At 32.2% G+C, this 17677-nt stretch overlaps 1 protein-coding gene and 1 long non-coding RNA gene across 2 annotated transcripts in view; one reads left to right on the forward strand and one right to left on the reverse strand.

The window, feature by feature from the left end:
* Nucleotides 1–17677, forward strand: part of ADAM2 (ADAM metallopeptidase domain 2) — a 111110-nt gene that overhangs the window by 72458 nt on the left and 20975 nt on the right. Inside the window, exons 12-15 of the mRNA XM_039253398.1 lie at nt 1742–1922; nt 6287–6385; nt 6499–6694; nt 14815–14920. Of these exons, the coding sequence (XP_039109329.1) occupies nt 1742–1922; nt 6287–6385; nt 6499–6694; nt 14815–14920 (582 nt within the window). The remainder of the gene's footprint in view (nt 1–1741; nt 1923–6286; nt 6386–6498; nt 6695–14814; nt 14921–17677) is intronic.
* Nucleotides 2440–15841, reverse strand: LOC120246077. Its single transcript, XR_005531957.1, has 3 exons — nt 15831–15841; nt 5304–5306; nt 2440–2497 (listed from the first exon to the last, which is right to left on the reverse strand). It is a non-coding gene; the product is annotated as an uncharacterized LOC120246077 (long non-coding RNA).

A 17677-nucleotide genomic window follows, 5' to 3' on the forward strand; every position in this document is an offset into this window, starting at 1 on the left:
ATAGTTAACCAAAATTATAGTCACCAATAGAATAAAAACATGGCTGTCAACATTACTTTCTATAATTTAAATTATGGTTTTGTTTTAGGCCAATTCTCTGACCTTTATATAGATATAATCCTAACTTTACAAAGGCTAATAAATGTAGACACTATATAAGAAAGACCTGTATTCAACTGAAAATCAAAAGCTCTATTATCAAGGAAAAATGAGAGAATGGAGATTGAGAACATTTAGCAAGTGTTTGCTAAGATTCAAGCTACAAATAGTAGTTGCTTATAATTATGATTGATATTTTCTTTCTAATGACAACATTAATTTATATCAGAAAGTGTATCCCTTATAAATGAGTTGAGTTCAAAAATAGTAAACACATCTTACGTTGCCTAGTTTTTAGTAAAATAATATTATATCACTTCTCCTTTTGGTTTTTGGTGTTTAGATAAAAATCATCTGAATTGTTGACAATGTAATAATAAATCAGTTATTTGTGGTTATTATAATGGTAGAGTATGTTCAATCGGGATGTGACCTCCCCCCCAAAAAATTTTAAATCTCTCATTTGTTCATGATCCTCATATAAATAACATCTCCATTTCCCTGTGATAATCCAAAGGGCTAGGGTTTGAGTTTATTGCTGTAAAATCCAATAACTTCATATTAGCTATATCTGGCATCAAATTATAAATCTTTATGAATATAACTTTTTCATGTATTAATACTATTCAGAATAATAAAAGTAATAATGCAATATCAACAAAAGATTGTACTATTTACAACAGATAGTTTATTCCAATTGGCTCATTTATTTAAAATACATATATATAGATATTGAGTCTTCACTCTGTGCTAGAAAACAAAATAGTTGGAATGCCTGTTCTCCCAGAGCTAAAAAACTAGCAGGGGAAAATAATAAGTAAATAATTAAATAAATAATATTTTGGTTGTTGATAAACATTTTAAAGAATAATAAATGTAACTAAAAGAATAAAGATGTAAGGGGATGGTATTTTAGATGTGTGCTTAGAAATGTCATCTCTGGGGGCGCCTGGGTGGCTTAGTCGGTTAAGCATCCGACTTTTGCTTAGGTCATGATCTCGCGGTTCGTGGGTTTGAGCCCCGCGTCGGGCTCTGTGCTGACTGCCAGCTCAGAGCCTGGAGCCTGTTTCAGTCTGTGACTCCCTCTCTCTCTGACCCTCCCCTGCTCACACTGTCTCTCTCTCTCTCCTATAAATAAATAAAACATTAAAAAAAATTAAAAAAAAAAAAAAGAAATGTCATCTCTGAGTAAATAATTGGTACTGGATTTTTGAGTTTAGGTGATATATTGGGGCAATAGTAGCAACTATCTGAGCTGCCAAGTACAGTACTTTAGGGTTATCTATGAATAAATATAGATAAAGAAGTGAAAAGCTCAGTCTCTTTTGTTAATACAGGATATTATAATATTTAGGAGTCATGAAAATGAAACAATACTTTGTGAGGTAGGAAATATAAGAGAAAACAATGCCATGAGTGAGTGTAATATAAGAACCAATAAAGTTCTAGGATTTATTGCCAACTAAATATTTAATATAAATTCTTGCACAATTGACTTCCCTTGTACAGAAAATAAAATTTTGACCCTAACAAAATTGAGCATTTTGTCTGTTGGGGAATGCTAGTAAATAGCTTTATTCCAAGTCTAAGCAATTTATGAAGCAATACTTACATAAAAATTTGAAGTTTGATGTATGTTTAGTCATTCCAGTGGTGTGAAGATCTTTAGTAACTGCAGCATGGAGGATTTTGAAAATTTTATTTCAAAGCCAAAGTCCCAATGTCTTCAAAATCAGCCACACTTAGATCCATCATACAAATCTGTGGTTTGTGGTAATGGACAAGTGGAGCAAGGAGAACAATGTGACTGTGGGAGTGCAGAGGTTAGTACTGATTTGGAAGATATATGTGAAAAATTATAAATAAATTTTTATATTGCCATTTCCCCTAGGGCATCAAAATCACTTTTCTGCAGAAAAGATAAAAATACATATAGAAATTATAATAAACTGACAAGTGCACTTATAAGTCAGTATACGGATTCAGTGGTTCATAGATTATCCATACAGATGATTTTCAAGGTCATTAATTCTGTAACTGAGTTAACCCAGGGTTTCACTTTCCCTATTGCGTGTGTTCTTCCCTGGTACAGGAATACCTCAGAGATATTGTGGGTTTTGTTCCAGAAAACCAGAATAAAGAGAATATCACAAAAAAGTAAATAAAATTATTCTTTTTGATTCCCAGTACATATAATTAATGCTTATATTATCCTTTAGTCTATTAAGTGTGAAATAGAATTATATCTAAAAGGTACACATCTTATTTAAAAATACTTTATTATTAAAAGATGCTTTCAGCAAGTCATAATCTTGTCTTAATGCTGATGGCTGCTGACTGATCAAGGTGGTGGTTGTTGAAGGTTGAAGTGTCTGTGGCAGTTTCTAAAATAAGATAACTAGAGGCGCCTGGGTGGCTCAGCCAGTTGAGTGGCCAACTTCGGCTTAGGTCATGATCTCACGGTTCAAGCCCCATGTCGGGCTTTGTGCTGACAGCTCAGAGCCTAGAGCCTGTTTCAGATTCTGTGTCTCCCTGTCTCTCTGACCCCCCCCTTCTCATGCTGTCTCTCTCTCTCTCTCTTTCAGAAATATAAAAAAAAAAGTTTAAATAAGATAACAATGAAGTTCCCTGCATTACCTGGCTCTTTTATGAATAGTTTCTCTGTAAGCATGTGGTCGTGTTTGAGCGCATTTTACTCACAGTAGAACTCTCAAATTGGGGTCAATCATCTCAAACTCTGCTGCTGTTTCATCAACTAAATTTATATAATATTCTAAATCTTCGATCGTCATTTTAATAATATTCACAGCATCTTCAGTGGGAGTAAATTCCATCTGAAGAACTCATTTTCTTTGCTTAGCCATTAGAGGGAACTCTTCATCTGTTGAAGTTTTATCATGAGATTTCAGTGATTCAGTAATATCTTCAGGCTTCATTGCCAATTCTAGTTTTCCTTTTATTTCCATCACATCTATAATTACTGAAGCCTTGACACCCTCAAAGTTATTCACAAAGATTGGAATCAACTTGTTCTAAACTCCTGTTAATGTTGGTATTTTGACCATTTCCAATAAATCATGAATGCTTTTTATGGCACCTAGTATGGTGAGTCCCTCCCAGAAAGTTTTTAACTTACTTTGGTCAGGTCCATTAGAGAAATCACTATCCATTGCAATTATAACCTTATGAGATGTAAGTTGAAGTTACTCTTCGATCAATGGGCAAGAGAATGGATGTTGTATTAATAATCATAGAAACAACATTAATCTCATTGTACCTCTTTATTCACACTCTTGGATCACCAGGTGCTTTGTTCATGAATGGCAATATTTTAAAAGGATTCTTTTATTCTGAGCTGTGTTCCTCAACAGTGGTCTTAAACCATGTTGTAAACAGATGTGCTGTCATCCAGACTTTGTTGTCCCGTTTATGGGGCACAGGCAGAGTAGATTTAGCATAATTTTTAAGAGCCCTAGAATTTTTGAAATGTAAATGAGAATTGCCTTCAACCAAATGTCATATCTGAATTAGCCCCCAACAAGTCAGCCTGTCCTTTGAGGCTCTGAAGCCAGACATTACCTTTTCCTCCTACTTATGAAAATGACATCTTTCAGTGCAATGTTGTTTTATCTACATTGTTGCTTAGCATGGCCACTTTCATTAATTATCTTAGCTACATCTAGATAACTTGCTACAGCTTCTACATCAACACTTGCTATTTAACTTTGCAGTTTTATGTGATGGATACAGATTCTTCCTTTAAACCTCATGAAGCAATCTCTGCTAGCTTCAGACTCTTCTGCAACTTCCTTATCTCTCTCAGCCTTGATAAAATTGAAGAGAATTAGGGCCTTGCGGTGGATGAGGCTTTGGCTTAAGAGAATGCTATGGTTGGTTTGATCTTCTATCCAGACTACTTCTCCATATTAGTAATAATACCATTTTGCTTTCTTATCATTCATGCATTCAGCCATTTTAATTTCCTTCAAGAACTTTTCTTTTCCATTCACTACTTCACTAACTTTTTGTTGTAAGAGGCCTACCACTTGGCCTCTCTTAACTTTAAACATGCCTTCCTCACTAAGCTTAATCCTTTCTAGCTTTTGATTTAAAGTGAGAAACATTTGACTCTTCCTTTCACTTGAACACTTAGAGATCATTATAGGATTATTAATTGGTCAAATTTCAATGTTGCTGTGTTCCAGGGAATAGAGAGCCTGAAAAGAAGGAGAGAGGGGAGCAGTTCATCAGTAGAGCAATCCGAACATACTCAGTTAAGTTTATTGTCTTATATAGACAATGGCTCATGACATTCTATAAAATCACAATAGTAACATCAAATATTGGGGCACCTGGGTAGCTTAGTCGGTTAAGCGTCCGACTTTCGCTTAGGTCATGATCTCACGGTTCGTGGGTTCGAGCCCCGCGTCGGGCTCTGTGCTGACTGCCAGCTCAGAGCCTGGAGCCTGTTTCAGAGTCTGTGACTCCCTCTCTCTCTGACCCTCCCCTGCTCACTCTGTCTCTCTCTCTCATAGAAATAAATAAAACATTAAAAAAATTAAAAAAAAATAGTAACATCAAATATCACTGAAAACAGATCACCATTACAAATATAATAATAATGAAAGAATTACCAAAATTTGACATACAGGCTGTTGGAAAAATGATGCTGGTAGACTTGCTCAATTTAGAGTTGCCACCTTCAATTTGTAAAAAAAAAAAAAAGAAAAGAAAAGTGTAGTATCTGAAAAGTACAATGAACTGAAGCACAATAAAATAAGGTAATGCCCATATTTCTTCCGAGCCTAAGATCTGCTGGCATTCAGAAAAACGGATATAAAGTTTTCACAATTCAACAAGAAAATGAGTCACACTTGTGGCTTTGAATATTTTAATGCAGGTCAATATTTAAGTAAAAAAATGTTTGGATTATTCACAATCAACAAATGCATGTTTCCAATCCACAAAAATCTTAGATAAAGCTGACTAATTGGAGGACTAGAGATAAAAGGAACACACTAAGGAAGAGAGAGATTGTGAGACTCATAACAGGCGTATGGATGTGAAAAAATCAATACATGAAAGGAGTTCAGTGTTCCCTACAGAAATAGTTAAAGTTACTACTGTGTACCCTCCTCAATATGAAAGTGAGTTTTCAGATAACTAGTTGGGTGGTGTGCTTTAAAGAAATAATTTTACAGTACCCACTTGTTTTTCTTATCTGGGTCTAAATGGAAACACTTTGAAAATTTCTAGTAAAAATTGAAAATAGTGTATCTTAGTTCTATTAATTATAATATAATTGAGCCAGCCTCTGTGATAACTTTACTCTCTGGAATCCCATATGGGTAACAATAACAATAACATTGATTATGCAGATTAGTTCTGGAAAATACTTCAAATTTGGTTTACCTTAATAAGTAGTATTCTATGACTCATATTAAGCCTACTGAAATCCATGACTTACTTTTATATAACTTATTGAAATTTTTGTCCAATTAACCCTATTCCAAATCCCTGATAATTTAAAAAGTGTGTGTGTGTGTGTGTGTGTATGTGTGTGTATGTAAGCATTATCTCTCCAACCTTCTCTATTCTTATCTGTTGCCTTTATTCAGTATAATAATAGAATTTTTATAAACAAAATCACGTGAATGAATTATAACATTAATCAAGGCATAATAAGATATGGATGATAATTTCAGTCATATTTAAAAATATCATTTTCTAACCCTTTGCCTTTAGAAAATAAAAGTAAATTAAACTTTGAACATCCCATAAAAGTTACAGACTTGTTAAAACGCAATAGGTTCCTAGGTTGATTAGGAATTTGTCATTATAATGAAATTGATAAATCAGAGCTTCTATTTATTTTATGTTTTATATTTAACTATCCCTTTGTCTGCAAGAGCCAGAGAGCTTGATGTTTGGGCTTTGGTGGACTCAGAGTTTCAGGAAAATCCTACAGCCAATATAGTCAAACCTCTTCTGGGGATATAAAGAGTACACAGCATAGCAGAGTAGTAGCCAATAAGCATCTGTTAAGTAAGTGGCTATGTTTTTTATGTTTGCCAGCATGTAATTTAAGCATCTATCTGTATATTATATAATGTTGTCAACGTTAAAATATCTGTCTAGTGTGAGTTAGAGTTGGAAGGTACTTCAGAGCATTTGATTTGCCTTTCAGGACTGTGCTGCTAACCCAAACACATGTTGTGATCATGCCACATGCACACTAAAAGTTGGTTCAACTTGTGATACTGGTGAATGTTGTGAAAATTGTCAAGTAAGAGCCTTTAAGATTTTCCTGTATTACTTACATGAACAAAGTCATCTTTGTTATGCTATTTATGTTTTCACATTCTGCTTTATTCAGTATGATTTATTTCATTCCATCAGTATTCGGCAAAAGGAGAAATATGTAGGCCTCCCTCTGATGAATGTGATCTCCCTGAATATTGTAATGGATCATCTGCAACATGTCAAGATAACTTTTTTGTTCAGAATGGGCATCCATGTGGAGAGAATCAATGGCTTTGTCTGAATGGAAGTTGTATAAGTGGGTTAAAACAGTGTATGGATTTATTTGGTGAAGGTATTTATTATAATTTTATTTCTCATATATGTGTTTTTCTGGAAACCAAAAAGAAATAGATGTTGATACAGAATTGGGATTTTAAAAATAATGTGATTTTTAGCATATATATATCTTAAAGGATTATAGAAAAAGATAAGAAATACTGTACAAAAATATCAGACAAGTTATCTGGAATTAAAGTTATGAATTACTTACACAAAATAATAGAGGGAAAGATTCAGTCTATGGGCTCTTCATTTGAGAAGAAAAAAAAAACAGACTGAATATAAGTTACACTTCCCTCTATCCCTCCATATCCACAGTTTTGTTAGTAAAAATAAAATAAATACATATGACTATGGACATTAGAAGATCATAAATATAAATTGGTATATGTATACAATTTAAATCACAGCCAGATACACACATTCATACCTGGGAACTACAGGGATTATGATAATCCCAAAAAGGAGTAATGCAGATCCAGTAATTATAAATTCATTGAAAGATGATGTGCACTGAGGTTGAAAACAAAAAGGAAAATCATGGCACAAAATATACATGGGATCTTTTGCTGAAGAAGATGGAGACAGCTGCAATGGCAGCAGCATTTCTTGTCTATATGAGAAGAAGTAAGAGTGACTGACAGAGGAAATATTTAGGTTATTCATATAAATAGCCCAAGTGGCTCAACCTTTTCTCAACTGTAATGAGTAATTGCCTACTTTAATTTCTCTGTAAAAAGGAGTTGCAAAGTAATGATCAATGCCCTAAAGGATCATACAATGGCACAGAATGACTATAGGTTTGAAGAAAGGCAAAACAAAGATATAAGGAAAGAAACTTGTAGAATGGTAAAGTGCTCTCCCAAGGAACTGGGTGATTTGAACAACTAAGGATATTTTGAAAAAAGATACCTCTATCTTTATCTCCATCTATCTATCTCATCTATCTATCATCTATCTATCTATCTATCTATCTATCTATCTATCTATCTATCTATCTATCATCTATCTATCTATCTATCTATCTATCATCATCTATCTGTCTACCTACCTATCTATCATCTATTATGAATTGATATCCATGTCATATTGAGTTATTCTGTGGATGGTCTAGTGACTATGAAGTGGTATTTTGTAATTTTGATTTGCATTTACCTAAAGACTAATGATGAACATCTTTTCAATGTGCTTATTGACGATTTGTATGTTTTGTTTGGAGAGATATCTGTATCATTCATCTATTTTTTAATTGTTAAGCTTGTGTTTTGCAAATCTTTTCTTTTGTTGTCTGGATTATGTCATCACTTTTCTGACTGCCTCCTCTGAAATGCAAAGTTTTAATTTTGATGAGTTTCAATTTATATATTTTTTTGGTATGTGTTTGTGATTTTGGTGTTATATCTAATAAAGCATTGCTTAATTCAAGGTCTTGATTTTTTTTTTTCTGGGAGTTTTATACCTTTCCCTCTTAAATTTGAGTCAATAATCCAATTTGAGTTAATTTTGCATATGGTGTGAAATATGATCCAACTTAATTCTTTTAGCATGTGGATACCCAGTCATCTTAGCATCACTGTTGAAAAGATGATTATTCCCCCATTTAAGTGGCTTGGCATCTTTGCTAAAAATCACTGGACTGTAAAAAGATTTAAGTCTTGACTGTAAATTCTACTCCATTGATCTATACATCAATATTCTTATGTCAGTAGCACACTGTCTTGATTCCTGTAGCTTTGTAGTTTACAAATCAGGAAATGTGAGCAATCCAACTTTTTCCCTCTTTTAAAAAAGATTATTTTGGAAGTCCTAGGTCTCTTGCAGTTCTTGAATTTCAGAATCAACTTGACAATTTCTGCAAAAAAGTCAGCTAGACTTTTGATAGTAATCATTTTGAATTTGTACATCAATTTGAGATGTATTGGTACATTAACTATGTTAAAGCTTCCAATCCATAAACATGAGATGTCTTTCCAATTAGTTGTATCTTACTTTCAGTGTTTTATAGTTTTGTAATTATTAGTATACAAGCCCTATAATTCTTTTGTTAAATATATTTCTTGATATTTTATTCTTTTTGATGCTATTATGAATAGGATTTTTTAAAATTTTAATATTTCATTACTAATGTAGAGATACAAATTGATTTTGAATATTGAATCTTTATCCTTCAACATTGCTAAAATTATTTATTTGTTCCAATAATTATTTTTGGTAGATTCCTAAGATTTCTATATATCAGTAAATGTCTTAGGAAAATATTTACAGTCTATATGCCTTTTATTTTTTCTTCTTGGCTATTTTTCCTGAATAGTATTTCCAATACAATATTGAGTAGAAAAACTCAGGGCATATATTATGACTTGTTCCTTATCTCAGGAGTTGAATATTGAGTTTTTAATATAGATGATGCTAACTATGGTTTTTCATAATCCTCTTTATAGGTTAAGGAAGATCCATTTCAGTTACACAGTTTGTTAAGGTTTTTGTTTTAATCAAGTGTAAAATGATAGGTTTTCCATTACTTTTTCTGTGTCTATTAAGTGATCTTTTTCTTTGTTTTCTTTTTTTTTTTTTTTTGTCTTTTAGTTTATCAATATGGTGCATTATACTAATGTCCAGCCTTGCATTTCTGGAAAAGATACCACTTGGTCATGTTATTTTATCATTCTTATATTGATAGTTATGGATTATTGATATATGCTTGAGATTTTTTTACTTATTTTTAACTGTGAAAAAATATACATGACCTAAAACTTACCATTTTTACCATATTTACAATTCAGTGTCATTTTACAATTCACATTACTTTGCAAGCATCACCATCATCCATCCCCAGAACGTTTTCCAATTTTCCAAACTGAAACTCCATACCCATTAACTGAAGTTCACTTCACTGTTGGTTTTCATGTGGAATTATTTTTTTTTTACCATTTTATCTATATTTTCCTTTGTTGCCAATGCTTTTGGCATTATATCCGAGAAATAATTGCCAAATCCAATGCCAAAAAACATTTCCTCTCTATTTTCTTCTAAGAGTTTTATAGTTTTTAGCATAGTGTATAGAGAAGTTGAAACACTATGTTGTATACCTAAAAGTAATGTTGTGTATCAACTATACACAAATGAAAAATATTAGAGTGTTTATTTAAATTCCAGTTGTTAACATACAGTATAATGTTAGTTTCAGGTGTACAATTTAGTGATTCAACACTCACATTCAACACCTGGTACTCATTGAAACAAGTGCAACCCTTAATCTCCATCATTTCTAAAAAAAAGTTTTATAGTTGTAGCTCTGACATTTATGTATCTAATCCATTTCATGTTAATTCTAGAATATCCTGTGAGGTAAAGGTCAACCTCATTCTTTTGCATGTGTATATCCAGTTTTCTTTATACCAATTGTTGAAAAGACTGTCCTTTCCCATTGAATGGTTTTGACACCCTTATCCAAAAATATTAGACATATATGGAAGGATTTACTTCTAGGGTCTCTATTTTAGTCTGTTGGTGTATATATATCTGTATGTTAGTATGCCTGTATACGTGGTCTTGAATGCTGTAACTTTTGTGGTAAGTTTTGAAATCAGGAAGTATGAGAGAGATCTCCAAGCTTGTTCTCCGTTTTTAAAATTATTTAGGCTATTTCAGGCCCTTGAGATCCCATATGAGTTTTAAGATGGGTTTCTCTATTTCTGCTGATACATTGTTGGTGTTTTGATAAGGTTTGCATTGAAGCTTGTAGATCACTTTGGATTATATTGCCATCTTAATATTTTGTCCTCCAAGCCATATACATGGGATAGCTTTCCATTTTTTGTGTTTTCTTTAATTTTCTTCAGCAACATATGGTGGTTATCATTATACAAATTTTACTTCACTTTGGTTAATTTTACTTGTAAGTATTTTTTTGATACATTGATAAAATTGTTTACCTAACTTCCTTCTGGGGATTTTCACTGCTAATTATAGAAATGCAATTGATGCATTGATTTTTGTATCTTTGCTGAATTTATTTATTAGTTGTGTGAATGTGTGTGGGTGTGTGTTTGTGTGTGTGTGTGTGTGTAAAAACCTTAGGATTTTCTATATGTATAAAATCATGGCAACTATGAACAGAGATAATTTTACTTTTTCTGTTCCAATTTAAGTTCCTATTATCAAGAAATTACTTGCCTTTTGCTTTAGATCACGACTTGTACTAAAATCTGGCACCCTTGTGTTGCTCCTTGTCATTAGAAGAAAAATTTTCAACTTTTCACTACCGAATACTATATTAGCTGTGTTTTTTTAAAGATGACCTCTACTACATTGAAGGACTTTCCTTCTAGTTAGTTGTTTTACATTAAAATGCATTGAGTTTTGCTTCTTGTGCATTAATTGACACAATCATGTTTTCCCCCTTTATTCTGCTATTTTTTTTTAATGTAACATCATCCTTTTATTCCAGGAACAAATCTTACTTGGTAATAGGGTTTGCTAATTGTTATGCTAATAATGCTTTTAATATGCTGTAGGTTTTAGTTTACTGGCATTTTGTTGAGTTTTTTTAAAATCACTGTTCATCACTGTAGATTTTTTTAAAGTCTGTGTTTAAAGTCCAGTTAGTTAATATACAGTGTAATATTAGTTTCAGGTGTACAATATGGTGACTCAACACTTCCATACAACAGCCAGTGCTCATCACAACTGCGCTCCTTAAACCCCATCACCTAAATCATCCCCTACCTACCTCCCCTCAGGTAACCATCAGTTTATTCTCTACATTTGAGTTGTTCTTGGCTTTCCTTTATCTTTTATTTTCTTCATGTTCATTTGTTTTACTTCTTAATTCTGTGGATTTTGTGAAATTTTTATGTCTATATTTGTGAGGGATTTTGTTCTATTTTTTTTTTTCTTTTTTGAACTGTCTTGTGTTTTCATAATCAAGCCACATTGAATGGTACAAAAGCATTCCTTATATTTTTGGGAACAATTCGCAATGTATTATATTAATTGTCTGAAAATATTGCAGAATTTACCAGTGAAATCATCTGCTCTCAGCCTTTTCATTGTGGGAAATTTCCTAATTAATAATTCAAATCTGCCAGTTTTGTTGATCTTTTCAAAGAACCAAGTTTTGGTTTTGTTGATTTTCTCTGTCATTTGTCTATTTTTTATTTTATCTTTTTCTGCTATAATTCCTATTATTTCTTCTGTTCTTTTTATGTTTAGAATACTGTTTTCTGTATCTTAAAGTAAAATTCTAGGTTATTAATTTGAAATATTTCTTTCCTATTTTAATCATTTACAGATATCCATGTCTAAATAGTGATTTCAATGTTTTTCATAAATTTTCATATTCATGTTTTTATTCCTATTCATCTTAAAGTAGTTTCTAATTTCCCATGAGATTTGTTTTTTTTTATGCTTTGGTTATTTAGGAGTGTGGTTTTTAATTCCCATGTTGGTACATCCCCTAGTGTACTTTTATTATCGATTTTTATTTTAATTACATTGTATTCAGAAAATATAATTCACTATTCAGAGAACATAATTCATATGATTTCATTCCTTCCTGATTTGTTTAGACTGTCTTGGCCATGACTATGACCATTTTGGAGAATTTCCAAATGCATAGAGAAGAGTATGTATCCTGCTTTTGTTGCAATGGGTGTTCTGTAGATATGTTAGGAATAGTTCATTTGTAGAGTTGTTCTAATTTTGTATTTCCTTACTGATCTTATATTCTCTCCATTATTGAGAAGTGACATAAAATCAGCTATTATTTTTACCTACTTTTTCCTTCAGTTCTGCCAGTTTTTATTTAATAGATTTTGGTGCTTTATTCTTAGGGGATATGTAATATTTTCTTCATGGGTTGACAATCGTAAAAATTCTTTGGTTGTCTTTAGTAACAATTACTTTTTCTTATATTGCATTTTTTTTTTTTTTTTTTTTGCAATGTTCATGTAGCCACTCCAACTCTCTGTGTTATTGTTCTGGGTTTTGTATTTATTCCTTCATGATTGTGGAGTGCCACGCCTGGTATGGTGTCTGTCTCTGCCTTTCCTACCCTGTTCTCTGAGAGTTTTTCCTCCTTTGCCCAATGTATAAGGGTTGCTTAGTTTTTAGTTTTTGAGATGTAGCTGCAGATTTGGTGTGCTTTTGGGAGGAGCTGACTTCAGAATCTTTTTATGTTGCCATCCTGAAATGGAAACTCTATCCCTATTAGCATTTTAAAGGTGTTACTTTACTGTCATACTGTTTCCGTATTTTCTAAAGAAAATCTGTCAGATTATTTCTTTTCTCTTTAAGCCATCATGATTTTCTTTGTTTAGCAGTCTTCATGCCATACATTTGGATGCATTTGTGTATGTGTGTGTGTTTAATTCTTCTTAGTGTTCTGTGAGTTTCTTGGAATACTTGATGTAAATACTGTATTATTATATGGATTTTCTTAAAATTTCAAATTATATTTAATAATATCTCCATAATTATTTCAATTTTTTTTGTTTTTTTATAATTTATTTATTTTTTATTTATTTCTGAGAGAGAGAAAGAGAGAGAGAGAGACGGCGTGAATAGAGGAGGGTCAGAGGGAGAGGGAGACACAGAATCTGAAACAGGCTCCAGGCTCTGAGCTAGCAGTCAGCACAGAGCCCAACGCGGGGCTCGAACCCATGAACCGTGAGATCATGACCTGAGCCGAAGTCGGATGTTTAACAGACTGAGCCACCCAAGGCGCCCCTTCAATTTATTTTTTATACTTTTTCTTCTTGCATATTTATATCTTTGCAATTTATATAATGTATCATGTTCTCTTCATCAACTGTTTTAATATAGGTAGATATCTTTGTTTTTTCTTGAATGATAATGACACATTTCTAGTTAAATTTCTTTTGTTGTCTTCAATTTCTACCTTTTGAAGCTCTGCTTTCAGTCTAAAATGTTTTTTTTTTTAATAGATACTACTATTATCCATCTTTTTTTCTGTTAAGTGTATGAAATGAGGAACTAACCACTTTAAAGAAGTGAGAAAGTGATATGTATTAAGCTTTGGTCAGAGTTTAAATAAATAAAGTTCAGTCTCTCTAGTTCACTGTTGTTTCTATGGCCATAACTCTCCAGGGTTTTCAGTTGAGAGTGATATTTACTGAGACTCCTTTGGCAACTACGTACCCGCAACACAGAAACTGCAAAAAAAAACCAAAACCAAAAACATAAACAAAAAAACAAAAAACAAAAAAACCCACACTGCTTTATGGAAGTCATCTCCTTATATTTTAATCCCCTGCTCTTCACACTTTTAGAAGCAGGAAAAATTCTTGAGGTGGGGAATAAACTATATGTTACCCCTTGAGTCCCTAATTTTGTCACTGTAACTTTAACTTTGGCCTATTTTTTATGTCCACCAAATGACCTGCTTTCCTAGCTAAGCAAATAATTTTGACTTCTCACCAATAACCAGGTTTTAAAATGACTTCTGGTATAAAATAAACTCCTTATTTCCAGTTTACTAGAGCCTGTGGGAGTTTCAGCTAAGATCTGGATATGTCCCTGTGGATCCTCTTACGGTGCGCCATTTTTCTTCAGCACCATAATGCAGTGGTTAAATCTTCCTATCAAAAATTTTCAGCTTACTCCTCCAACTATGGTAGAACTAATGGATGTTATAATAAATAATATCCGTTGGTTGGATTTTATGAGAACTGAACACATTATGTGCATGGATTGGAGACTGAGTGTAAAAACTAGGACTCCATGATTTTTTGGTCTAAGGAAAATATAAAACAATAAGATATTAGTTTAGTGGTTTGACTTGAAAAGACATTTATATAAATTAGATTATTGACCAATAAGTCAACTTTTAAAGTTTTGTATACACTTATAGATATCTAGACTTACTAAAACTTAGAAGATAACTGCACACCATGGTTAATTTTAAGGTATCTTTTTGACAAGAGTGCCTTCAATTTTTAAATATTTTATCTAAATGATTTTGTGTGATCTTAACTCTAGTCTTTGTTTCCAATTTGCATTATGATTGTATTTTGTGCAATATACTTTAAAGCACATCAGAATTTTAAATATATTTATGAATTATTTTAAAGTAATATAAGCTCAATATGACTCACCACACATCTTTTTCAGGTGCAGATTTTGGTCCTGAAGAGTGTTATGCTTACCTTAATTCTAAGACTGATCAATCTGGGAACTGTGGTTCAGGGCCTTCAGGATACACACAGTGTAAACCTAAGTATGCTTTAAGAAATCTACCTGAGAAACTGTATTTATTGCCTTAAGTTAGAAAATACAACAGATAATTAAGCTTATGAGTAATCAGAATATTACCTGACCATGAAGTTAGACTATATTTAATCAAATTATGTCTTTAACACAGAATATCTGTACTGCTCTTTCTCATACATCCCATGATCCCTTTTACTGTCCCACAGAGTGTTTAATTTATACAAATATATATAATTTATAATAATTTATATTATATATATATTATATATATAAAATTATATATATATATAATTTTGTTGAGGGTTTTTATCATGAATAGATATTGTACAGATCCTTTTTCTGCATCTATTGAAATGATTAGATGCTTCTTATACTTTATTAATGTGGTGTCTCATGTTGGTTAATTTGGAAATACTGAACCACTTTTGCAACACAGGAATAAGTCCTACTTGAAAATGATGATTTTTAAAAAATGTGTTGTTGATTCAGTTTGTATTTTATTGAGAATTTTTGCATCAATTTTGGCCTGAGATATTGGCCTATAATTTTCTGTTTTAGTGGTGTGTTTTTCTGGTTTTGATATCAGGGTAATCCTGACTTCATAGAATGAATTTGGAAGTTTTGCTTCATTTTCTATTTTTGGAATAGTTGTAGAAGATTAGGAATAGTTTGAGAAGATTAGGTATTAAGCCTTCTTTAAATTTTTTTTTTTTTTTTTTGGAATTTGCTTATGAAACCATTTGTTCTTGGACTTGATTTTGGGAGAGTTTTGATTACTGATTCAATTTCTTTGCAGCTTATCAGTTTATTCAAGTTTATGATTTCTCCATATATGTTTAATATTGTAAGAAGGTTTCCAAGTATTTTGTGGAGTGAGTGTATAATTTTACATTCCCATCAACAGTGTACAATTTCACTAACATTTGGCATTGTCACAACTTGCTTGCAGGGTTTTTTTGTTGTTGTTTATTTTCTTTTGGCCATTCCAAAAAGGTAAAATTACTCTGGTTTTACTTTGAATTTATGTACTAATTTATGAAATGATCAGTCCTCCATGTGATTGTTAGCCATTTTCATATCTTCTTGGGTAAATTGTCTTGCTAAATCTGTAGCCCATTTTCAAATTGTGTTTTGTTGTTTTTATTAAATTGAAAAAATATTTTACATATCCAGAATATATTTATCGTATCTATGAAATGTAAATATTTTCTCTAAATCTATCCCTTTTCTTTACTTAATGACATCTTTCAAAGACCAGAAGACTTTAATTTTGATGAAGCCCAATTTATTCATTTGTGTTTTTTATGGATTATGATTCTGTTATAGTATCTGAGAAATATGTGCTCTATTACCATAATATGGTGAAAACAGAAGTGTTTGTCTTGTTCCTGATTAAAAAGTGATAGCATTTAATTTTTCAACTTTAACTATGATGTTACTAGTCAGTTACTCATACAGCTGTTATCTATCTGAGGAAGTTCCTTTCTATTCCCACTTCAGCTAGATGTGTTTATCAAGAATCAGTGCTGGATTTTATGAAATGTTATTTCTGTGCCTTTTGAAATAATTATGTGTTCTCTTCCTCTTTATTCTGTGACTTGGCTCTTAGATATTAACCCGATGTTGCATTGCTAGGTAAATCCCACTTAGTCATGGTGTCTAATCATTTTATGTAATTCTAGATATGGTTTGCTAATATTTTGTCAAGAATTTTTGTGTCCATGTATATTTATTGTGGCGCCTTCTCTTTGCTTGGATGTCAGAATAATATTTGCCTCATAAAATGAGTTAGAGTTTTATTTTTCTCATTTTCTGTAAATGTTTGTGTAGAATTAGTAAAATTTTTTCATGTATTTCATAGAATTTATCACTAGAGCCATGCGGCCTTAGGTTTTCTTTGTAATAAGGGAACATGTTTGGATTCAAGGCAAATTTAGTTTCCACTGGTGTTGCTTCCCATCATTCCTTCTCAGACATATCCAGTATATGCATGTAGCTTCCCTGTCAGCTAGGAATGTAATATAAGGATAGTTTATCACTACCCTTCATGGAGTTATTACTTCTAGGATTGTGGCTTTAATTTTTGCCTTATCTGCCACTAACCCCAACTGGGATCTCAGTCTCAGACTCACAGTGCTGCTGGTTTTACATTCTTTCCCTACCAAACTTGCTACCTTTATTCAAAGTATTGATGGGTGAAGTGTTTTGTCCTCTTTACCATATCTAGAACTACTCTCCTGAAATTTAATTTAATAGTTTTCATGACGAACCCTGCCTCTGGTAAAATATCAGCATCAAGTGATCTGAGAAAGGGCACAGGAGGAGACTCAGTAAAGAAGAGCACAGTTTCCACTTCTCTTGGTTTTAGGGCAGCTTTCCACAAATACTTCTCACATTTTTATTTGTTTTGATAAGTTTTATAGCGCTGAAATAGTTGTTTTGACAAATTGGCTCAGTTTTATGCTTGTCTGCAGAGTAGATGACTTAAATATATCTTCTCTTTTTTATAGCTTCCTTATGTAGATTTTTCTGTACAATTTTCTTTATTCTATGTCTCATTTATCACAAAATCTAGCACTGATCCATGATAAATACTCTCATCTAACTAGGAATAAAAAGGGACTTCCTCATCTGATAAAACTATCTACATTTTGTAGTTCTGTAAGCTTCCATCTAGGATCAATTCCCTGTAGTGTGAAGAACTTGATCTACATTTTCTTTAGTCCAAGACTGCTGGTGATAAATGTTCTCAATTATTGTCTGA

Source organism: Hyaena hyaena, unplaced genomic scaffold (assembly GCF_003009895.1).
Source record: "Hyaena hyaena isolate Hyena2069 unplaced genomic scaffold, ASM300989v1 scaffold_446, whole genome shotgun sequence".
Lineage (NCBI taxonomy): Eukaryota > Metazoa > Chordata > Mammalia > Carnivora > Hyaenidae > Hyaena > Hyaena hyaena.